Source organism: Leuciscus leuciscus (assembly GCF_965113295.1).
Source record: "Leuciscus leuciscus genome assembly, chromosome: 24".
NCBI classification, from domain to species: Eukaryota; Metazoa; Chordata; class Actinopteri; order Cypriniformes; family Leuciscidae; genus Leuciscus; species Leuciscus leuciscus.
Window position 1 is genome coordinate 2,607,735 of NC_138723.1, and position 25,630 is coordinate 2,633,364.

General features: G+C 41.2%; 1 protein-coding gene and 1 long non-coding RNA gene across 2 annotated transcripts in view; one reads left to right on the plus strand and one right to left on the minus strand.

Moving 5' to 3' along the window:
- The first annotated feature begins 2,270 nt into the window (after positions 1 to 2,270).
- Positions 2,271 to 10,105, plus strand: LOC309489530. Its single transcript, XR_014202443.1, has 3 exons — positions 2,271 to 2,357; positions 9,179 to 9,282; positions 9,685 to 10,105. It is a non-coding gene; the product is annotated as an uncharacterized lncRNA (long non-coding RNA).
- A 12,037-nt stretch (positions 10,106 to 22,142) lies between these two features.
- Positions 22,143 to 25,630, minus strand: part of LOC309488943 (uncharacterized protein) — a 58,159-nt gene continuing 54,671 nt past the window's right edge. The window contains exon 13 of the mRNA XM_082157388.1: positions 22,143 to 22,491. Coding sequence (XP_082013514.1) covers positions 22,273 to 22,491 — 219 coding nt within the window. The 3' untranslated portion in view covers positions 22,143 to 22,272. The remainder of the gene's footprint in view (positions 22,492 to 25,630) is intronic.

The following is a 25,630-nucleotide window of genomic DNA, read 5'->3' on the forward strand; positions in this document are numbered from 1 at the left end:
CTCTCAATCTGTCTGTCTATAAAGCCTATAAAAAACAGTCTTCATGTATTTTACTTATTAAGTGGGGGTCATTTTTTCTTTACAAATTGATTCTTTACCTAATCTAAGTCTCTGAGACCCTGACACCTTGCTCTTCTGGAGACTCCAGGTAGGTTGCAGTTCTGGAAAATGGTGGCGCTGGAGACTAAAGGGTTCCTGTGTCACATGCCTGTCCTGTCTCGTGTAGCACATGTGGTGTTTGTGTTCCTGTCTCTGTTTTGACCCCACCCTCCTTGTTATCTCATTATTGGTTTCATTTGCCCCACCTGTTGTTCCCTCATCACCTGCCTGATTTGTCCCTTTTATAAGTTCCTTTGTGTTTGCAGTCTGTGTCGGATCGTTGTCTTGTACACGTCTCCTGTTCTCCTGTGACCCTTTTTGGTATGTTTGTTTTTGAAGTTGTTGTTGTTTTGTATTGAGTTATGTTTTCCCCCTTGTGGGTTTTGTTTTGTGTTTCTTTTGTAATAAATATCATTTTTCCTTTGCATTTGAGTCCTCCCTTAGTTTTCTTTAGTTAACGTGACATCCTGATGGTTTCACACTTAATTCTTCACCTTAATTCCTAATTCTTTTGCAGTTAACACGTGTCTTTTCTTCTCCACCTGTTTTTGTCTGACCCTGCTGACCCAATGAGCATTTCACTGTCCAATGGTCATGCCTTAACTGCAATCTCTAGCATTGCATTCTTCTTATGGGCATTTAATAATTTTTTACTTTTAAGTCTGAGTTAAATCTCTTTTTTGGCTTATTTTATCTGTAAAAGAAAACGTGCCTAATAATTCTGCACACCTGAATTAAAGGCGTTTTTCATTTCCAGCCTTCAAGAACAATTATATATCACTTATAAATGATTAAATACAAAATTAATATAATTTATTAAGATTAATATGGTTTGGAATTGGCAAAATGTTCCTGGGAATAAAATATGATCAGAAAATCAACGTGCCTAATAATTCTGCACTGTAGTGATCTACCCTGAAAACGGATATATCTGAAGTCTTCACAGAATCTCCCCACCATCCCACATGTGACTCTTCAGTTTCCCCATCGCATGATTTACCTGAAGGTAGAATTTGAATCACTTAACTTAATATGTGACCTTCAACTTAGGCTTAACAACTGTGCATTCATCTTGCTTGCAGATGTTGAAGAGCCTCCCAGATCGTCCTCAATGGCAGCTATAGATACAAATGGTAAATAAATGTATAGAGAAATTTGTAAAGAATCAGTTTAGAGCAACTTGAGCAACCAACAGATTGTTCTATGTGTTTCAAGATATTAATATACAACATATGAGACAAGCAAGTTCAATGTAATAAACACATAACTTGTTACACACAGATTAAGGGCATTGTTTTCAGTTCATTCAAGTACCTGCTATTGAAAGTTTACATACTTGTATAACTGAAAATTGTGATGTTACCTTTTCAGTGGAGAGGCAATCATGGACCAAGGCTTCCAGAGAGGCTCCTATGTCAAAAGGTCTAAAAGGTAAGAGATACAACAAGACCAAATGTACTGTATTTAAATGTAATCAAAAATGATTATACAACTGCATTTACCCTTAGTTAAATACAAATTATTTGGGGGTGAATTATTCTGTGAATATTTTACAAGTAAAAGTTCCTTGAAATATACAGGATGTATATAATATATATATATATATATATATATATATATATATATATATATATATATATATATATAAACTCACCTTAATTGTAGAAACACTGCAGATGCTGCTGCAGAAAGTAGATAGTCTGGCAGCCTCCCAGAAGGAAATTCTACTTCTGTTGCGAAGGAACCAGGGTCGTCAAAGGGAGGACGATATCTTGGACCTTCCGACGGACTGCTCAGTGCAAGGAGGAACTGGAGGACATTGAGAACCACCTTAAAGACCCTGAATTCCGGAAGAAGTTGGTGGGTGGCAACTTAATTCAGAGGACAAAAATAAAATGTTAAAATATTAGACCTTCTCTTTGCAGATTTTATATCAATATCAATGCCGAATATCATTTATAGGGTTAGGCAATTTAGAATGAAATTTTACAAATGGCTAAATAGGTTTCATATAACGAAACTGGTATGACATTTTACGACATAATGAGTACACTATTACTTTTGGTTACCTGCATGCCAAAAAACAATTCTCTTCCAGACACACCATCTCAGCCTTATTGGTGGGAACAATCCAGGAGAGTGTGTAAGGAGGATCATGCGGGCAGTGGCAACAAACAATGTGTGGAGCCACTACAGTCTGCATGGGAAGCGGAAGAAGCTGCCTTTGATAAAAACATCAGTGTGCAAAGTTATCACACGTGAGTCAATGTTCAGTTTATGAACAACAGAGATTAATGTGGTATAAGTAACAAATGTGACACCGAAATAATAAATAACCTTCCGTTTTCTTTTCACAGATGAGGCTTAAGTCTATTCCCAGACTAAAATGCATGTTTGAGCTGTGTTAACCGAAAGCAACTTGCACTGGCATTATCTTACAATATGTCAGGGTACTATACGGTTATGTTGTGACCACACCTGTCCACACCTGACCACATGTGACCACAACCGCTCTTGGTTGGTCGTAACCCCAGTGACGGGTAGGTTTAGGGGCGGGGTTGGGGTAGGTCTATCAGGTGCAGTCCGGATAACCGTATAGTACCTATGTCAGTGCCATTGTTTTTGTCTCAAGATGCACACTAGTAATGTTTTTTTTTTTTTTAAGGCATATTTATAAAAGAGTTTGTTAACATGTGGAGGCTACAAAATTCCCATGTAAATGAACAAACAGAACAAAGAAAGCTCTGATCATGTTTCAGTCATACTTCGATATGTTTACAAGACTATTTACCTGTCTGTGTATACTAATATATATATATATATATATATATATATGAGGCATGTGTTAAAAAAACATATTTTATTCATGAGGATATTGCAATACATATAATGTGTGCTGGTCAACTAGTCTAAATAAAGAAACCTGTAGAAAACAGTAAAAAAAAAATATATTTTTTCTATTTGTGACGTGCTGTCTATGCATTTGAAAACATGCACATTTTAAACAGGACACGCATTAGCTGAATAAACGTTAGCCAATACAAACGTATTTATAGAAAACAGTTGACAATGAATAGACAGGAGTCACATAACCCAATAATAGCAAAACAAATCACTTATTCTAAAAAGAATATCAAGTATAATATCTAAATATCTAAGTTCGAATAAGACATAATGAGGGCTGTATTAACGGTAAAGCGTCAGTCATTTAACGAAATCAAAATAAAAAAAACGAATGCATAACACAAAGTGCTTTCTGACATTTTGACATTAAAAAACACAAGCAAGAACAAATTGTAAACTTCCATCCATCCATCTTCTACCGCTTATCCGGGGCCGGGTCGCGGGGGCAGCAGTCTAAGCAGGGATGCCCAGACTTCCCTCTCCCTAGACACTTCCTCCAGCTCTTCCGGGGGGACACCGAGGCGTTCCCAGGCCAGCCGGGAGACATAGTCTCTCCAGCGTGTCCTAGGTCTTCCCCGGGGTCTCCTCCCGGTGGGACATGCCCGGAACAACTTCCCGGGAAGGCGTCCAGGAGGCATCCGGAAAAGATGCCCGAGCCACCTCAACTGACCCCTCTCGATGTGGAGGAGCAGCGGCTCTACTCTGAGCTCCTCCCGAGTGACCGAGCTTCTCACCCTATCTCTAAGGGATCGCCCAGCCACCCTGCGGAGAAAGCTCATTTCGGCCGCTTGTATCCGGGATCTTGTCCTTTCGGTCATGACCCACAGCTCATGACCATAGGTGAGAGTAGGAACGTAGATTGACTGGTAAATCGAGAGCTTCGCCTTGCGGCTCAGCTCCTTCTTTACCACGACAGACCGGTACAGGGACCGCATTACTGCAGAAGCTGCACCGATCCGCCTGTCAATCTCCCGTTCCATCCTTCCCTCACTCGTGAACAAGACCCCAAGATACTTGAACTCCTCCACTTGAGGCAGGAGCTCTCCACCAACCTGAAGCGAGCAAGCCACCCTTTTCCGACTGAGAACCATGGCCTCGGTCTTGGAGGTGCTGATTTTCATCCCAGCCGCTTCACACTCGGCTGCAAACCGTCCCAGTGCATGCTGGAGGTCCTGGTCTGATGAGGCCAACACGACAACATCATCCGCAAAGAGCAGAGATGAAATCGTGTGGTCCCCAAACCCGACCCCCTCCGGCCCCTGGCTGCGCCTAGAAATTCTGTCCATAAAAATTATGAACAGAACCGGCGACAAAGGGCAGCCCTGCCGGAGTCCAACACGCACCGGGAACAAGTCTGACTTACTGCTGGCAATACGAACCAAGCTCCTGCTCCGGTCGTACAGGGACCGGATAGCCCTTAGCAAAGGGCCCCGGACCCCATACTCCCGGAGCACCCTCCACAGGCCGCCGCGAGGGACACAGTCGAATGCCTTCTCCAAATCCACAAAGCACATGTAGATTGGTTGGGCAAACTCCCATGAGCCCTCCAGCACCCTGTAGAGGGTATAGAGCTGGTCCAGTGTTCCACGACCGGGACGAAAACCACACTGTTCCTCCTGAATCCGAGGTTCTACTATCGGCCGGATTCTCCTCTCCAGTACCCTGGCATAGACTTTCCCAGGGAGGCTGAGAAGTGTGATCCCCCTATAGTTGGAGCACACCCTCCGATCCCCCTTCTTGAAAAGAGGGACCACCACCCCGGTCTGCCAGTCCAAAGGTACTGTCCCCAACCGCCACGCGATGTTGCAGAGGCGTGTCAGCCAAGACAGCCCCACAACATCCAGAGACTTGAGGTACTCAGGGCGGATCTCATCCACCCCCGGTGCCTTGCCACCGAGGAGTTTCTTGACTACCTCGGTGACTTCAGCTTGGGTGATGGACGAGTCCGCCTCCGAGCCCTCAGCCTCTGCTTCCTCAATGGAAGACGTGACGGCGGGATTGAGGAGATCCTCGAAGTATTCCTTCCACCGTCCGGTGATATCCCCAGTCGAGGTCAACAGCTGCCCACCTCCACTGTAAACAGCGTTGGTAGGGCACTGCTTCCCCCTCCTGAGGCGCCGGACGGTTTGCCAGAATCTCTTCGAGGCCGACCGATAGTCCTTCTCCATGGCCTCACCGAACTCCTCCCAGGCCCGAGTTTTTGCCTCCACAACCACCCGGGCTGCAGTCCGCTTGGCCCGTCGGTACCCATCAGCTGCCTCAGGAGTCCCACAAGCCAGCCAGGCCCGATAGGACTCCTTCTTCAGCTTGACGGCATCCCTTACTTCCGGTGTCCACCACCGGGTTCGGGGATTGCCGCCTCGACAGGCACCGGAGACCTTACGGCCACAGCTCCGAGTGGCCGCGTTGACAATGGAGGTGGAGAACATGGTCCACTCGGACTCAATATCTCCAGACTCCCTCGGGATCTGGTCGAAGCTCTGCCGGAGGTGGGAGTTGAAGATCTCTCTGACAGGAGATTCGGCCAAACGTTCCCAACAGACCCTCACAGTACGTTTGGGTCTGCCGAGTCTGTCCAGCTTCCTCCCCCGCCATCGGATCCAACTCACCACCAGGTGGTGATCAGTTGACAGCTCCGCCCCTCTCTTCGCCCGAGTGTCCAAGACATACGGCCGGAGGTCGGATGAAACGACCACAAAGTCGATCATCGACCTCCGGCCTAGGGTGTCCTGGTGCCATGTGCACTGATGGACACCCTTATGCTTGAACATGGTGTTCGTTATGGACAAGCTGTAACTAGCACAGAAGTCCAATAACAGAACACCACTCGGGTTCAGATCAGGGGGGCCGTTCCTCCCAATCACGCCCCTCCAGGTGTCACTGTCGCTGCCCACGTGGGCGTTGAAGTCCCCCAGTAAAACGATGGAGTCCCCAGTCGGAGCACTTTCCAGCACCCCTCCCAGAGACTCCAAGAAGGCCGGGTACTCTGCACTGCCGTTCGGCCCGTAAGCACAAACGACAGTGAGAGACCTATCCCCGACCCGAAGGCGTAGGGAAGCGACCCTCTCGTTCACCGGGGTGAACTCCAACACATGGCGGCTGAGCTGGGGGGCTATAAGCAAACCCACACCAGCCCGCCGCCTCTCACCATGGGCAACTCCAGAGTGGTGAAGAGTCCATCCTCTCTCGAGGAGTGTGGTTCCAGAGCCCAAGCCGTGTGTAGAGGTGATCCCAACTATCTCTAGTCGGAATCTCTGAACCTCACGCACAAGCTCAGGCTCCTTCCCCGCCAGAGAGGTGACATTCCATGGCCCTAGAGCTAGATTCCGCGTCCAGGGATCGGGTTGTCTAGGCTCCCGCCTTCGACTGCCGCCCGATCCACTTAGCACCGGCCCCTTACGGTCCTTCCTGCAGGTGGTGGGTCCACGGGAGGGTGGCCCCACGTCACTCCTTCGGGCTGAGCCCGGCCGGACCCCATGGGGGGAGGCCCGACCACCAGGCGCTCGCATACGAGCCCCAATTGTAAACTTAGTCCGTCAATTTTCATTTTACAATTATCTTCTCTCTCTATGTGCGCGCATCCATGTTTGTAAGAGAGAGCTCGCGCAGCACTGAGACAACGGTAGCCTACTTTTTAATCCGTAACTAATAACGCTCTAGTTTTCATACAAACTAAATATGTAACATAAATAGGTACTTTTATTACTTTAAACTAGGCCGTTTACCTTCAGGAGTTAGAGGTAGCCTACCGACCGTGACAGCTGTCCTCTTGATAGGCCTACGCATCTGTCAATCTTCGCCGTTTGCTATTTGGGAAATGAGCACAGCGCTTTGATTGGTCGAACTCCGCTTATTTTGCTGTTGCTTGATTTGAGGACTGCGGGTGCACAGCCAGAGCCGTCGCATAGACTGTGCGAACTGCCAATAGGGGGCCTCGCAATCCTGCTGTTTTTTATTTTATTTTATTTTTTAACTTTTTTTAAACATCTCGCGGCACGAATGTAACAATTCTACAAATAAATAAAACATATCCAATTAACTGGCAGAGCATTCATTTCGTTCGTTTTTTTTTGAAAAAATAAGAGAAGATCTAGCGCTGAAATGTGTTATTTAAATCAAGTGATCAAAGTGCTTGCAGTGTTTTCTCGTGCGGCTTGCGCACATTTGGACGCGCGCTTCAATCCGTTGTGGATACTCTAACATAATGCACACAAATGTGTCCCTGCTTGATATACAACCACTGATTAACATATTCGGTTTTGATGAGAAAAAAAAAAAACTAACGTTATACGAGAAAAATAAAACCATACGAGATCGGAATCGAACCTACAACCTCTGACACGCTAGGCAAAAGTTACACCCCTGGACCATTAAGATACACATTGATTAAATAGGCGGATTCGTAGTTGGACAGTTGTTTTTTTCCCCTCTGAAATAAATAGCAAAAAGTCATAGCTGAGACTATGTCCATGATTATGTATTATTCTACTTGATGGAAACGTATTACAGCAAGATTATGCGTGCAAAAGAATTAGAACAGCTACGTCCGTGTGACTGTAATTCCTGCGCAATTGAGCATACACATCAAAGAGCAGGGCCTCGCATGTCAAGTTCGCGACGGCACGGCACTGTGCACAGCTAGGCGTCACCAGGTTTTTGCGTAGTTTAGAGTGAAAAATCGTACCTACGTAGTTTGAGGTCAAAATGCGTATCCGCTACGCAAAATGCATATAATACACTATATTTTTATCCAAACTGAATAATTAAAAACAATTTTAAATGGGTAAATCTTTTATAAATATTTTGTATTTATTTAATTTTCTGACAAAAAAAAAAGGGAAAGGGAAAACAATACGCGCTGCCATGCTTGAGTCTGTGAATTTACCTAGCCAACATGTCTTAAGACAGGGGTTCCCAAACTTTTCTATGACAAGGCCCCCCAAATACCACTAGGTTCTGGCCAAGGCCCCCCTTTTGCAGGATGTGTTATTGAACCCATCGACAATACTATGGCAAATGTGGAAATAAATAAATAAAACATCTAGGTGAACATCAGATTATGTGATGGTGTTTGATACCAGCCAATCAGAAAGATTATAGAGATGAACCGATTACAATTTTCAAGGCCAATTCCGATTTGTCATTGAGTTCGACCTGCCTATACAGATTTTAGCCGATTCTGATTTCATTTTTTCTAACCACTTTACAGCACACACAAATATTTATTTTCTATATATTTTTTATAAAACACCACTTTTATCCAAACTGATTAATAAAAACAAGTTTAAATTGGTAAATTTTCTATAAATATTTTTGAGTCTTCATTTTCTTTTCTGAGATAGCCTACTCCAGTTCTTGTTAAAACACACTATACATGCAAATTATGTGCATTTTTGGTACTTTTTGTGTGAAATCATATTTATTTTGTCCATCAAAAGTGTGCTTTCACTTTAATTGAGCGTGAGCAGCGCAGCAAAAATAGACTCGGCGCCGAAACCCTCCACTTCACTACTGCTCACGGCACGCAACGCTCCTGCTTGAAGCTCACGCGCTGCTCCTGCTCGCGGTGTGAATGCACTCACTGAACATGCACGGCGAAAAAAATTTGCGCTACTCACGCGCCGCTCGCGGTCTGAAACGGCCGTAATTCACAAGGTTTCCTACATGTGCGTTCTGTGTGCACGTGTGATGCTGATGTTGCGCGATGTTAATCATGCGGCGCCCGAGTGCATTTGAATCGGCATTATGTCAGACTGAAAATCACGTGAAAATCGGCCAATTCTGGTCACCAGCCGATCAATCAGTTCATCTCTAAAAGATTAGCATTAAAAGTATAATGTTCAGATAGGCTTTGCAACAAATTATTATAATGTTATTTCATAACAATACTCATATTAACACATTTTTTAAAACTTTTTTTTAACTCTTTTTTTCCGCTTTTTTTTCCCAACTTGCTGCGGCCCCCAGTTTGAAAACCACTGTCTTAAGACATTTGACATTGGAATAGACTACTTTCTGTAAAATTAGTGTGATTTGTATAGTATGTCAAATTAATACAATTAATTATTCCAATTATACATCTACAATTGAACGTATGAATAAACACACTGATAAAGCAAGCACGAACAACGTACAATATGCTACTTACTGTAACGGTTGTTCTGTTTAATTCCAGATGCCGCCATGGAATGTAAATCTGGTCTTGGGGAGAAGGACATAGAGAGTTTAATTGCAGAGACTCTTAAACATGCCCCGGCGCATATAAATGAACGTGTTCAGGTATGAACAGCAGAGACAAGAGATCACTACAATGTTATATAGTTAAAAGCAAAGCAGAAACAGATGGCCCCTAACGTGCCCCTAACGTGCATGAACGTTAAGGCGTTTTTCGCTGCAATATTCTTGTGACTATATAAATATAGGCTAACAGCAACAATTTCATTACTTATATACATCAAAGTATTTGATGTATACAACTGTTAATAATTACACACGAACTTAACAATATGCACTTTTTAAAAGCACATATGATCTGACTTCTGTAACAAAACTGTCTGCTTATACAGATTCTATCTTTTCAGAGCTAATTGCTTTGTATTTAAATGTTAAATGGGAAAACACTCACCTGTTCTTTTTTCTTTCCTTTTTCCCTTTTCCTTTCTTATTCTTGCTTTGTTATAGGACCACCAAAATGAAGACGTGGAGGAGTAGTTTCGATGTTCAAGCTTCTGGTGAAAACCTTTGCATACTGTTTTTGCTTTGTTCATGCTGTTCTATACTAAATAAACTGAATTAACAAAATTCTGAGTCTGTAGGATATCTTTCATATGTCGTTGAAAAAGTCTCTAAATAGTTTTGGGCAAATGAGGACAAGTTAAATTAGACCACTGCATGTCCGCCCATATTATAGGCTATTAATTAAAAACTAGAATGACCAACTGGTTACCAACACACGACTGTTGATCCACGACGTTGCCACGACGTCCCAGTTACTTACTGGCAACGTTACAAAGTTACGTCGTGGCAACGAATCCAGGAATTTGACTTTTCCGGTTGCCACGACGTAACTGGTTACGTCGCCGCGACGAAAGTTTGGTCACCAGATTACGTTGTAGTTACGTAACAGTCACGTATTTGTGTTAGCTGGGAACACGATATTTATTGTTTGAATTTCATAATAAAATTGACAGAATCTGAGAGCTGAGATTTTTTTATATCATAAAGTAACCTGCTCTGTCTAGTCTGTCGGTCTCCGTGTCCTCTTTGCTTCGCGATTTTTCTGTGCGTGAGAAAATGGATGTGTGGCGTGAGAGCGTGTGAAAAGTGTCAATTGCCTGTGTCTCACGGTGAATGCGTGAGAGTTGGCAGCTCTGTGTGACATAGTTCGTCCATCCTCAGGATGCTGCTGTTCTTCTTCGCGCGATTTTTTTTATCCCCCCAAAACTAGTTCAGCGGAGCCTACACCAAACACGGATCCCTAAACCTACCCGTCATTGTAACCTTAACCAATGAAATTAGCTGCAGGGCGGGATTTCTGCTTAACTGGTGTGCGCCCAGTGGGATTTTTAAAATATTTTTTATAGAAAGATAAAAAATACAGGAGAAATACGGGAAAATATTTAAACGGGATGATGGCGGGTTAGCAACAACAACAGGGAAAATGAAATGTTTTGGTTGCAGTAAAGAGGGACATTTGATTCGTGATTGTCCTGATAAAAGAGAAACATTAGTAACAGAGCAAAATATAAATGATGTAACTGTCCCGTCACCCGCGACAAATCAACCCATTGAAACTGGCAGTGCAGAGCCAGACGCGATCACGGCAGAACGAGCTGAACCCGAGGCGATCGCAACAGAGCTGCAAGGGATAAATCAGGTTAATTCTGAGACTACTATAACGAAAGGGTCGTTGAACAAAACAGTAGAAGATGCGGAGTCGACTGGGTCTTTAGATGACGGACTCAACTTGACAAATCGAATAGTCACTTGTTCGGAGAGTAACGACATTAAGGTGTCTGAGATCCCACAGTGCGAGGGAGAAAAACAGCCTTCGATTGAGCAAATACGCGAGAATGATGGCATTGACATAGAGGCAGAACATACACTGTTTAAGGTACCGTTAAAACGAAGGAAAAGTGATAATACTTGTGACTTGAGACCTGCAAAGAGAACAGATGTAGGTGAATGTGAAGACCAGGCAGACACAGAGAGTGGCAGTGAATCAGACTGTAGTCTTTCTCTTTCACAGAGTGAATGCGTGAGTCGCAATTATGAAGTGGAAGATATAAAATTGTTTCTAAAAGCAACGAAAAATAGAAGAGGGGTACGAGTGAACGAATATTTTCCTGACCTTAAACAGTTTATTGAAAAGACAAGGTGTCTGATGGCTGAAGGTTTTTTTTTACCAACAAAGAAATTTAGCAAGTGAGAAAACTCAATACTGAAATAAACAATGATGGGGGTGGAAAAAGCTAATTTAATGATAATCAGTGGTTTGTTTTTGCTGTTTTCTTATTTATTCTCTATGGGTGAAGTTAGTGTTGCTTCAGTCAATGTAAATGGCGCAAGAGATGTGAAAAAAAAGAGTAATGTTATATGAAATGTCTAAACCGAAAAAAATGGGAAAGAGAATGGGATGGCATCTCTATTTTAAGTCACAACACTGCTAGCAGTGGAGGAGTTGCCGTTTTATTTTCTAAAAAAAATACCAATTTCAAACCAATTTCGTATGAGGTTGAAGAGATTATAAAAGGTAGACTTTTAAAGGTTAGAGCTTTATTTGAAAATCATGTTTTTGTTTGTATTTGTGTTTATGTCCCAACCTCAGGAGTTGAAAGAATGTTGTTTTTAAATACTCTTAATTTAACCTTGCAAAATTGTGACAGTGAAGAGTTATTGTTTCTGGGGGGAGATTTTAATTGTACTGAACAAACTATTGATAGGAATCACATAGTGTAATGATTCATGTCTGTGTTCCTCTGTCTTGTCACGTGTTTAGCAGTTCCCCGTTATGTTGATTAGTCTCCCCAGGTGTTTCTGATTAACCACGCCCCCTTGTTATCTTGTTTAGATTGTTTGCCCATGTATTTAAGCCCTGTGTCTAGTCTCAGTCTTTGTGAGTTCTTGTTATTGTATGTTGGCTGTTTGGGTCCTGTGTCCCGAGTCTAAATTTGTCTAGTTTTGGATTTATTTAATAAAGTTTGCTGCATGTAGATCCTGCTTCCTCCTATCATTCAACCCCAACGTTACAGAAGAACTCACCCACAAAATGGATCTAGCAGCAGCTTTGGAGAGTCTCCAGCCAAGAAGGCGGCCACACCTAATTCTGGTTCCCAGGATGGCCGCCTTCACGCTTCCTGAGCTTCTTCATGTTCCTGAGCCTGAGTCTCTTCGCGTCATGCCTGCAAAGCCTGAGTCTCTTTGCGTCATGCCTGCAAAGCCTGAGTCTCTTCGCGTCATGCCTGCAGAGCCTGGGTCTCTTCGCGTCATGCCTGCAGAGCCTGGGTCTCTTCGCGTCATGCCTGCAAAGCCTGAGTCTCTTCGCGTCATGCCTGCAAAGCCTGAGTCTCTTCGCGTCATGCCTGCAAAGCCTGAGTCTCTTCGCGTCGGTCCCGCCGATCCAGAGACTGTTCACGTCACGTCTGCCGATCCAGAGACTGTTCACGTCACGTCTGCCGATCCAGAGACTGTTCACGTCACGTCTGCCGATCCAGAGACTGTTCACGTCACGTCTGCCGATCCAGAGACTGTTCACATCAAATCTGTTGATCCAGAGACTGTTCACGTCAAATCTGTTGATCCAGAGACTGTTCACGTCACGTCTGCCGATCCAGAGACTGTTCACGTCACGTCTGCCGATCCAGAGACTGTTCACGTCAAATCTGTTGATCCAGAGACTGTTCAAGTCACGTCCGCCAAGCCAGTGTCTCCTCCTCCCTGGCCGCCTGAGGGGTCGTCTGCTCCTCCCTGGCCGCCTGAGGGGTCGTCTGCTCCTCCCTGGCCGCCTGAGGGGTCGTCTGCTCCTCCCTGGCCGCCTGAGGGGTCGTCTGCTCCTCCCTGGCCGCCTGAGGGGTCGTCTGCTCCTCCCTGGCCGCCTGAGGGGTCGTCTGCTCCTCCCTGGCCGCCTGAAGGGTCGTCTCCTCCCTGGCATCCTGAACCGTCTGCTACGCCCTGGTCGCCTGCACTGCTTGCTCCGCCCTGGTCGCCCGTCCTGCCGAAGTCTCCAGGCCTTCTGCCGCTCCACGGGCCTGGCCCTCCATCCCGCCCCCGGGCCCGCCTCCGCTCCACCACCCTCCTTGACTATTGTTTCCTGGGGAGTGTCTGGAAGCCACTCTTAAGGGGGGGGGGGGGGGGGGGGTCATGTCTGTGTTCCTCTGTCTTGTCACGTGTTTAGCAGTTCCCCGTTATGTTGATTAGTCTCCCCAAGTGTTTCTGATTAACCACGCCCCCTTGTTATCTTGTTTAGATTGTTTGCCCATGTATTTAAGCCCTGTGTCTAGTCTCAGTCTTTGTGAGTTCTTGTTATTGTATGTTGGCTGTTTGGGTCCTGTGTCCTGTTTCCCGAGTCTAAGTTTGTCTAGTTTTGGATTTATTTAATAAAGTTTGCTGCATGTAGATCCTGCTTCCTCCTATCATTCAACCCCAACGTTACACATAGAGCCCCATGATTCTCGGAAGAGACTTATTCAAGTAATTAAAACGAATGAGTTGTGCGATATATGGAGACATGTTAATGGTAATCTAAGAAAATATACTTGGTCTCATACCCGTGACAATGTTTTTTTCTTTTGCTAGGCTGGATAGATTTTATGGTTTTAAACATCAATGTGGTATTTTTAGCAAATGTTTTATTGTCCCTGTGAGTTTTTCTGATCATAGAAAAATGATCTTTGTGTGTTGTTGTTTTATTTTGAACTCCATTAGACCAAAGAGTGCTTATTGGCATTTTAACAGTTCTTTGCTAAATGATAAAAATTAAGGAAAATTTCTAATATTTTTGGGAAACGTTTAGAGCTACAAAGAATACATTCCAGTCATTGAGGCAGTGGTGGGATTTTGATAAAGTTCAAATGAAACAATTTTGTCAACAGCATACTCAAAATATTACTGTACAGTTATCTAAATCTATGAAGAACTTGGAGACATCAATAGTAAAATTACAGGAGTTAGCTGAATCAACTGGGGGGGGAGGATGTTTTGGAAGCTCTTACAATGTAAAAAACTCAACTTGGTGATCTTTTAGCGGTTAAGGTGCAAGGAGCTCTGGTTCGGTCCCGCTTTCAGAATATTGACCAAATGGATGCTCCAACAAAATTTTTCTTTAATTTGGAAAAAAAGAATGGACAGAAAAGATGAATTCCCGCGCTGCGCTCCGAATCTGGTATGTTATTATCTGACCCAATTGATATTAGAAAGAGAGCAGTTTGTTTTTATGAAAAGCTGTACAGCTGTGAATGTGTTGCAGAGCCTGACACTGACAATGTCTTTTTTGAAAACTTGGCACAGGTGTCTGAGGATGCCAATACAAAACTCCGTAAGGCCATGAGCCTAGAGGAGTTGTACAAGGCCCTTCAGGGCATGGAGTCCGGGAAGGCCGTAGAGCAGTTCTTACACTCGGAGATTAAGTCGCTGCTTTGCACAGATTACAAACTGCTCTCAAAAAGTTTGGCAAATAGAATGGCAGAGGTAATGGAGAAAGTTGTTCATCCGGACCAGAGCTAATGCATACCTGGTAGGTCCATTTTTGATAATATATCTTTAGTGCGGGATATTCTAGAGGTCTCCAAGTTGTTTAATTTAGATTGTGCGTTGCTTTCTCTGGATCAAGAGAAAGCGTTTGATCGAGTTGAACACAATTACCTATGGAAAACCTTAGCAGCTTTTGGTTTCTGCCAAGATTATGTGGAAATGGTTAAGATGCTGTATACTGATGTTGAGAGTGTGCTGGAAGTAAACGGTGGCTTATGCACTCCTTTCAAGGTTGGTAGAGGTGTCAGGCAAGGATGTTCGCTATCAGGAATGCTTTATTCATTAGCCATAGAACCATTATTGCAGCAGATAAGAGCAAATTTGACTGGTTTAAATATACCTGGTTTTAACTGTAACGTTCATTTATCCACTTATGCTGATGATGTGATTGTAATAGTCAATAGTCAAAAAGATATAGAGATTTTAAAGAAATTACTTGAAGATTTTAGAGCTTTATCTTCTGCTAAAATAATTTGAAACAAAAGTGAAGCTTTAATATGTGGAAAGTGGACTGGAGAGGAACTAAACATTCCTGATGGCTTATTTTGGAGAAAAGGAGGTTTAAAATACTTGGGGGTCTTTTTAGGAGATGAGGACACTGTACAGAAAAATTGGGAAGGGATTGTTGAAAAAATTAAAGGTCGATTAGCCAAATGGAAATGGCTGGCCCCAAACATGTCCTATAAAGGGCGTACTTTAATTATCAATTATTTAATTGCATCTTCTCTCTGGCATAAGTCGGCATGTATAGATCCACCTGTGAAAATGTTGACTGAAATTCAAGCCTTATTAGTGGACCTTTTCTGGGATAAATTAGGCTACATTGGATTACAAAGAGCATTTTATTTTTGTCTAAAGAAGAAGGTGGACAGGGACTGATAAACTTGCAAAGCAGAACAGCAGCTTTCCGTCTTCAATTTAGGCTTCTTTCGGGGTCAAGTGACTTTGGTTGGAGAGTGGCTGCATGTGCTATTTTACGGAGTCTGGGAGGCCTACAGATGGACAAATCTCTCTTTTTGTTAGACCCCCTAAAACTGGATGCCTCCAATATGCCATTTTTTCATCGAAACCTTTTTAAAGTATGGAGTCTTTTTAATCAACAAAAGACACCATGTATGAAATCACTCTTCTGATTGTTAAACGAACCCATAGTACATGGAGCTCGTTTGGATATTTCTGCTGTTGAACGCAGTTTTCCTGGACTAAATAATATCCTTTGCAAATCCAGGATCACCACCTTAAGACTTCTGCTAAAAGTGGCTGGACCTAATTTCACGAACACTGAGCAAACAGCATCTCTTTTGAGAATTTTTTTCAACTCGAATAGTTGCTCAACTGATGGCAAAGTGGCAGTCTGCTCTTTCAAAGGAAGAGAGACTACTATTAACAGACTATTGTACAGGAGTAGAGACTCCTAATACTGAAGACCCTTTTCCGACTATATACTTGTCTTCCAAACTAGATGATTGTATGGGTTTGTTTTTAAAAACTGGAAAGTCTTTGTGTTTAGATTTCTTTTCGGTTACAGGGAAAGTCTTGTACAAAGCTTGTGTTTTGGTTTTTAACAAGAAGATTTTAGATGACAAAGTGGATACACCATGGCGTTCTTTCTTAAAATTAGATGATAATGTTAAGCCTGAATGGAGAGTTTTGTATAAGCCACCGTTAATTAAGAGAGTAGGAGATATACAATGGAGAGTTCTCCATGGAGCAATAGCTGTCAATGCTTTTATTTCTGTTTTAAATCCTGAGGTGAGCTCTGAATGTCCTTTTTGTTTTAAAAGAGAGACTTGCTTTCATGGAGTGCTCTAGATTAAAGCCCTTATTTGATGTATTAAGAAATCTTTTTGTTGCTTTTAATTAAACTTTTTCTAAGGAAATATTTGTTTTGGGTGCAAAATATGTGCAGAAAAGACGAATTGATTGTCAATTAGTAAATGTTATCTTGGGTCAAGCTAAACTACCTGTAGCTATCTATTCAAGTAGAAAAAATAAGATTGAACAAAGGCCTGGACATAATGTTACTGTGTTGTTTCCAAATCTTATAAAGTCTAGAGTGTTGATTGATTTTAATTTTGATAAATCTATGGATGATCTTATTTCTTTTGAACTAAAATGGTGTAGCAAAGGAGCATTGTGTTCTATGATTGAAGATGAATTATTTTTTACACATTTACTGTAATTTTTATTATTTGTGATATTTATACCTTGTGAATTGTTTTATGTAGATTTGTAATAAAGATCATTTAAATAAAAATAAAAATTCTCTCTCTCTCATCTATATCTCTCATCTATCTGTCTACCCCTCTCTCTCTCTCCTATCTATCTATCTCTCTTATCTATCTCTCATTGTGTGTCTCTTTTTATCTATCTACCCCCCTCTCTATAGCCCCTTTCACACAGAGATTCCGGAAAATACACGGATAAAGTGACCCGGGATTTGACCCGGGTTCGTTTGATTTTGGTTCATTCACACTGCCAGTGATTTTCCGGAATCAGAGCGTGCGTTCACACACAACCCGTAAAAATGCCGTAAAGACACGTGACATCGATGTGACTTGTAATCTCAGCAGCGTCTTAAGTTTGCTTATGAGCTGCGATCTCTCTCTCGAGAAACCACGCTTGTGCATTTTTTTCTCTGATTCGATCATAAAATTGCGCTTTACGTACCGTTTCACAGCTGGCGAACGATCCCGCGCTTCAGCGTCATCACTACGACACGGCATTATTACGGCTTTTGTTCACACAGCGCGCGTTCCGGGACTGAACACGGCAATGTTACTAGGTCCCGACCTGGCATCGATCCCGGCTTAAATCCCGGGTCGAGTTTGCGTTCACACAGAAGGCGCTCTGGCAATTTGCCGGGTTCAAAGCGCTGTGTGAAAGGGGCTTATGTCTATCTCTATCCCTTCCTCCCTTGTTTTTAAGGTGTATTTACATTTCTTTTTAGTCTTGAAAATGTAAAATGGTTGAAGCAATTTGAATGCTGAGAAACTTTATTAAGACGATTTGAAAAGTTAGTTTATCTGTTTATTGTTATGAATGTTTGATATTTACCAAAAACATCACTTTGCAGTGTATTGTTGAATGAGTTTTTTTATAATAAATGTATTTTTAATTAAAACATTTGTTAGTAATAGTCATTATTGGGATTTGATCTGGTGTTTTACGACTGCATAATGGGTGCGATGTAGGTCTTAATTTTCATTAAAGTGGTCTTAAAAAGGTCTTAAATTTGGGGTGATCAAACCTGGGGAAACCCTGAAGAGGTAATTTTAAAAGAAAAGATACATTTAAATGTCACGCACGCACGCACACACACACACACACACACGCACGCACGCACGCACGCACGCACGCACGCACAGAGAAAAATAAAAAAATTACAAATTGGTTACACTTTATTTTAAGGTGTCATTGTTACAGTGTAATTATATATTTAATTACTGTGTAATATTAAGTAATACGTGTACTTACTATAGTATTAGGGTAGGGTTAGGATTTGATTTGGTTAATTTGCATTTAATTATGCATAATTTAACGTCATTACTATGGTACTAACTGTTAAATAAAGTGTTGCCAAAATGTGGTTTGGTTCTTATCCATAAACTGTGTGTTGTGGTCACATGTTAACCTGTTTTACATTCAGCCCTGCAGATTTTAATGTGTAATTACATCATTATAATTACATATTTTATTTCTCAGGTACCAGGGTTACGGAAAAGAGAAGCTGCCGGCAGACTGCGTGGTAATCCTCGATGTGGCTCGTATGGATTTCCTGACTGTTATGGGGAAACTCCAGGGTCCAGAAGCTGTTTCTGGGGAGGCCCTTGATAAGCATGACCGTCTGCTGGTCCTCTATTATTTGGAGGCCATCGTTATGCTCAAACTCCTCCAGCGGTCCGGTGTCGTAACCAACAACGTAACGTAACCGACCGCAAGTGTATTTTAGTAACTTTTTTATTTTATTTATTTCATCAATGCCTCATGATGGTTCACAGATGTGTGTGTACCTTTTGATTATTAGTGAGACCTGTCATCGAATGTACACAACTGTGTGTTTGCAGGTTGAGGAATGGCAGGGGAGAACCCGTACTCAGAGCGGCTCGTCTGTGGCGGTGAAGGAGCATAAAACGGCTGCATCACAAGTCGCAGAAGTTCCTCTGACCGTTGACCAGGAACATGTACGTTTGTATTCAAAATTACATTATAACTGTGTGTTTGTGTGTGTATGTGTGTATATATATATATATATATATATATATATATATGTGTGTGTGTGTGTGTGTGTGTGTGTATATATATATATATATATATATATATATGTATTGTAGCGTATGGACAACTCACGGTGACTTGTCATTTTAAAGGGGTCATATAATGGTACATGCACTTTTACAAGTTGATTGTACTGAAATGTGTGTTGGCAGTGCCTGTACACAACCATCATAAAATGATAAAAATCCATCCAGTGGTTTTTTTTATATCTTCTTATGTTTTCCCTTTTCTCAAATCAAGCCGTTCGACCTAGTGACGTCACACGGTCGGACGCCCCTCCCACGATTGTCAATCAATGACAGCAGCGTCACAACCCGCCCTCGCTCGTGAGCGAGCTGTCAATCATAGTCCGCGCGTCATTGTTGAAACGTTGGAGCACTGTCTATGAGCAGAATGGCGTCTAAGCGATTGTGGTGTTCTGTTCTTGGGTGTAATAACGAACACAGCATCATTTTGATGTTCTTAAATCCGGACCGCTGAAGACGCAGTGGCTGAGTTTGTTTTCGAATGGAATATTCCCCACGATCAACGTCAATGCTTTCATGTTTGCGCGAATCATTTCACACACCAGACTGCCTTACACACGGGGGTCAGTATAAAGCTGGTTTTGCTAAGAAGCTGCTCCTGAAAAAAGGATCAGTACCAACTATTCGTGTTCCTGCTGCACCTCCAGGAGAACTGAAGTGAGTGTAACGTTTTATTAACCTTTATATTCATATTTATACTAATCTTTGTATTAATCTCCATGATGAATGCGGCTGTTTACACTCAGGGTACATTACGGCATGTTTTCTATGTACAACGTTCTCAATATAATTCATAATCCCACGTTTATAATGAACAACGTGTTATGGTTATTGTGTTACGGTGTATGCACAGAACAGAGGGGCGGGGTGAGCAAAGCTCATTATCATTTAAAGACACATGCACTTAAACGCCGTTCTGAAAACAGAGCTGTGTTTGACCAGGTAAAATGAGTGTTTTCTTACAATACTAATGAGAATTTTTCATTAAAGTATATTACAAACTTTTAATTTAGACCCTAAAAAATCATATTAGCTTGTACAAAAATGGCATTATATGACCCCTTTAAGATTCAGAAATGCTTTTAACCATCGACCTCATAAATGTAAATCACAGCTTAGCGCCGATGAGTCTGAATCAAATTGCCCCTTTTGACACGTTTGTGGCCGAGTGGAAGTTTAACAGAACCACCTCCAAACTCAAGGAGATGGCTTCAAAGAGATCGTAATCAACTCAAACCCCCTCTCTCTGCAAGCAAGAAGTCCAGGTGGCCAAAAAAAGACCTCTGAGATGCCAAATACACACACACCAACATTCTTTGCATTTAATTCAGAATATAAGTGATTCAAAAGTGTATATGATATATTCCTGTATGCATGTATGATTAGCCCCTGTTATTAGCATAGTGTGATTTCCTAGTTGTGTTAGTTGAACTCTTAAGTGCCTATTTTAAAGAATAAGAATGTATCTCTATGTTTGTATCTTTCAGATATATCAATCTTGGTACCTAATTAAACCTCTCGATGTGCCTAAGCTAAATATATGTAGTAGGTTATGATAAAATGTATTATACTGTCTTTACCATCATTTGGAGTAGAAATGACAAAATCTTGAGACCGTCATAAACCATGCAAATTAAGCTGTTGAGCTGAGACAAAGAAACTCTTTCCGGCTCAGAACTTCTTGATTCGATTGGTCTAACTACCCAAAAGAGGTGCGGACTTCGAACTCCTTAAAGAAGGACGCACACACCATCGTGCTCTTACTTTTCCTTTTTACGACTTCTTGTTTGGTCTTGTTTTGTCTTCTCTCCTCTTCTTCAAGTTTATCTGCTCTCCGTTTTGTTTTGTGTTTTACTTTTGCTTCTTAGCTTTTTGTATTAGTCGTATCTCCGGCTCCTTGCCTTGTTTAGTCTCGTGTTCACTCATCTCTACTAACAGAGAAACGGACTTTAAACTAAGTTTCTGGCAACTCTTACAAGTAAACCGTTTGAACTTCCCGCGAACTACACGAGCTCCGGAAGAACCGAAAGAACGCGTCCAACTAACGGACACACCGAGAACGGACACTCACACACACGCATTCTCGCTCAGCAACAAAAGATCAATGCAAGTATTGTCTTTTTCAAGGTTTAAATGCGTTAAGGTTATATACCCCTGCTTAAGGTGGTTTTGATTCTTTTTGCTGGTTCTCAAAGGTTCATTGTTTGTGATATGTTTGCCATTCTATAATCTGCTCTTTATTTATTTATTTACTTTCATTATACTACTCATATATGTATTCTTTGTTAGATGTAGTTGTATGTTTATGGTTTCATTTATTAAAAACCCATTATATGCTTGATTGGTCACATTCAAATCCAGACTCAAAACACTTCTGTTTAGCTATGCATTTACTGAATGAGCACTGTGCCGCTGTTCGTCCGACTGTACTGTACTGTATTTAATTTAATTTTTCTAAACTGTTTTAATTATTCTTATTTCTTTTTATTATTTTAATTTCTTCTATGTAAAGCACTTTGAATTGCCATTGTGTATGAAATGTGCTATATAAATAAACTTGCCTTGCCTTGCCTTGATTGTCTCTGTTTGCTGCTCACGGAACAAAGCCTCTTAAATGTGCCTACAAGTTAATAATCTTATAAAACAAGAAAGTTATTCCTCATGGCCAGAGTAATAGCCTCTCTTGAGAGTTTATAAGAAAATCGCATGATTAATTTGGCGGACAAACAAATTATTCGATGTGACATTAATTCTGTATATTCATAATTGATTGTAATTTGTTGTGGTTAATTATATATATATATATATATAGAGAGAGAGAGAGAGAGAGAGAGAGAGAGAGAAATATATGGTCTATTTATTCCATTTTTGGGATTTAAAATGTGTAGGTAATATGGCTCAAAACCAGTATGATTAATTATTGATTATCAATTATACATTCCCCTCATTTGAGTTGATTTTGCTACAGTATGTTATATTTCATTGTAAAATTAAAAAATGAGTCTTTGCACAATTACACAGTTTTGCGCTTCACACTAAAACATGCAGCGCATATATTAATTTAATTAAATCACAGTCATATAGCAATTTCGGATTTATTTCAAGAACAGTAACTGTGTTTAATAAACATTTACAAGTGCGCATTTGTAAAGACACCAAAAGTTAAAACAGTGTTTGAAACAGAACAGTTTTGGTGTCTACAGAATCCAGTTTGAAACTAGAAGTGAACTCGGACCTTCTTGTCTTGTGCGGGCGCTTCGGGACGAGCTGGAGAAACCAGTTTGCTGTTTAAGTCTCCTCTCCATTCGGTTATTCCCAGAAGAAGCCCCATCTGATGCAGTTTGATCAGGTGACGCGAGTTTGAACGGGCAACGTCCAGCAGGAGAGCTTTAGATTTGGCCTGACCGAGCACTTTAGAGAGCGGCTCCAAGAACACCTGCACAAAAATAATCAAAACACCAAATCATAAACACACACTGCAAAAAATGCTTTTCTTAGTATTTTTGTCTTGTTTCCAGTCCAAATATCTAGGAATTCTTAAATCATGATGCATTTACTAGATGAGTAAAATGACATAAGATATTATGTCTTGTTTTCCAGGGGAATGTTGATGTTTAAAAAAATTATCTGCAAATGGGGTAAGAAAAATATTCTTAATTCAAACAGAAACAATACTATTATTTTTTACCCCATTGGCAGATAATTTTGCTTGTTTTAAGCATCAACACACTTAATTAATCACTTAAATAGACAAGACTTAATATCTTATATCATTTTACTACTTTAGTAAATGCATCTTGATTTAAGAAATGTTATGAAATAATATTTGGACTGGAAACAAGACAAAAATACTAAGTAAGAAAAGCAATAATATAATAATAATAAACTTTATTTTATATAGCGCCTTTAAAGCAGCTTCTCAAGGCACTGTACACAATAAAAATACAAAGAGAAAAGGGAAAAAAGAATAATACACAGATAGAAATGAAAAGCGTACAAAAAACAAAAGAATACACTGAATACAAAATAATAAAAACCATTAGGAAAAAGCTAACCTTAAAAAGTGAGTTAGATTCATGGAAACACTTTATTATAAGATTGCATTAGTAATTGCACTGTGAACTAACACAAACATGAACATTGACAAAAGCTTAATAAAAGCTGTGAAGATATATTGCTCATTGTTAATGTTAGTTCATGTATTAACTAATGTTAACAAGTGAAACCTTATTAGTATTAATAAATGACTACATCTACATATTATAGGGTTAGTAATGGGGTTTGGTTTAGGGTTAGTTGCATGTAATTATGCATAATTTATAGTTATTATTACTTCTGTAACTACATGTAACATGTAACAATGACACTGTAAAATAAAGTGTTAAATTTACTTTTAAAGAATATTTGGTAACACTTTACAATAAGGTTTAATTATTGTAAATGTTTTAATACGCTTTAAGACAAACCATGTGTAAATTCATAAGTCGACACCATTGCTGAGTATTTTCTCCTTAAAGGGAAACTAAACCCCTGGTCAGAGGATAGAGGGGACGAACCGTGAGCGGGGCTGAGTGGGGGGGCGTGCACCTAAGACCCTCAGTGACGAATTAATTGACAGCTGCTGTCAGACTCTAAAATGGAGAGTGACTCACAGGTTTGCAAGGCGACGTAAAGTACATGCATCTGATGAGTTTTATCGAGTTGATGTCAATAGCGCGCGCTCTCTGAAGGCATATTCATATTTTGCCGCTATGTGAAAAAAATCCAGCAAAATGCGCCGGCACGTTTGTCGACCCCAGAGGATTAACTTTAGCCTAACCATAAATTGTGATTATATATATGATCACTCACATCAAGACGCCGCTGCGGTGGTGGAGTCCATGCAGGAGGAGCAGTGTTTGGCACTGCGTCGCTCTTCAGCGCGAGCTGTGTGGAGAAGCCCATGTCCACCTCTATTGCGTTGGAGAAGCAATCCCGCGTAAAATGCAGGTTTCACAATCACGGCCTTCCAGGCCAAGTGCATGCAACCACTGACGCCTAATTTCCAAGTCTGCTGGAAAGCTATGCAGTCCAGCAGTGCTGTTGCAACCAGCAACACTACACCTACGCACCCTCCTGACCACTGTACTAAATAAATCTATGCTAACTTGAAGCTATCCTAACTGATGCAATACTATGCGTGGTAGCTCGTACCAATGGAGGGCGTGGTGAGCTGGAACCAAGGGAGAGCGTGGTGAGCTCATACCAAGGGAGGGCGTGGTGAGCTCGTACCAAGGGCGTGGTGAGCTGGAACCTGCTTACGTCACCTGCCACTGCTTACTTCACGTACCACCGCAAACATCCAATAGGAAAATTCAACTGCAGTAGCCACCGTTCAACCTGAAGAGGGCAGCACTCAGACGTTTTTACACCATATATTGTAGAATTAAAACACTTTATACCCAAATGTCAAAAAAGTTACTCGAATCAATGAACAGCACTAATAAAGCCCCATTCTTACAGATCATTAACCCCCTGGGGTCGGCTGTATCGCCGGCGATACCAGCTCGCTTTTTTTTTTATCAGTTCAAAAGAGATTCATTTTGCTCTGTTGACTTTGATATTACAAACAAGTTTCATACATCAATCGATTCTGTTAAATGTGTATTCTTTTTGTGTATACTCACAATAAAAACAAAGTGTTGTGCTTTTCGCCAAATAAAGAAAAATAAACATGATGCGAGTTCTGCCTCCTCTCTGTCAGTGAAGTCCATTCTGAAACGCGTCCGAAAATGAACCATAACTCAGCGAATACTCAGTCAAACAGGCATACAGACACAGGCATGAAGCTTGAATTCTCTTCTTTTAAATGAAGTAATTTTTATTTAAAAAAAAATATTCTCTGTTTATGTAATCTTTATGAAAAGAGAGAGATGTCAGTCGTTCTCATCTCAGCTCATTACGTTTTAATCTGCCCCGCCCATGGAGAGTGCGCGCTATTCAAACGCAAATGACTGAGACGATCCCATACAAACTGTGAACGCCCACATATCAGCTCGAGAAAACACATCAAGTTTATTCAGATCATTGTTTACTCTGTCTCGCAGCGCTGTGAGGAATAATAATAATGGAAAACGTACCTCAGAAGTGCTGGTATTTCGAGGAGCAACGGATGGAATACTGTTGTAAGTTTTTTTTCATTCTCAAGTAAATCGCGTTTCTGTGTGAATGAATGAACGAAAGAGATGCGCTGTTTACCACAACTCGCAAAAAGACGGTTTAAATTTGAATTGCGTTTCTGTGTGTGAATGAATGATCTGCTTTTAGCAAACTATTTTGCTATACTGAGTAAAAATCGACTGAAATATGTTGAAATAAAAGGTATTTGTATAAGCAACGTATTAAACTGCAAATTGGCCCCATTGTCTCCTCAGGTGTGAATCACTAAATATGCATGATGGTGTTGAATCGTTGACGCCCCTTGCGCATATTGCCTTTACAAACAAAAAGTATTTTACAAGATTTAAATCAATGTATTGTGTTATGTGAATGATTAGGTAGGATGATTTTCACATCATTTTGAAGAAAAAACTCTA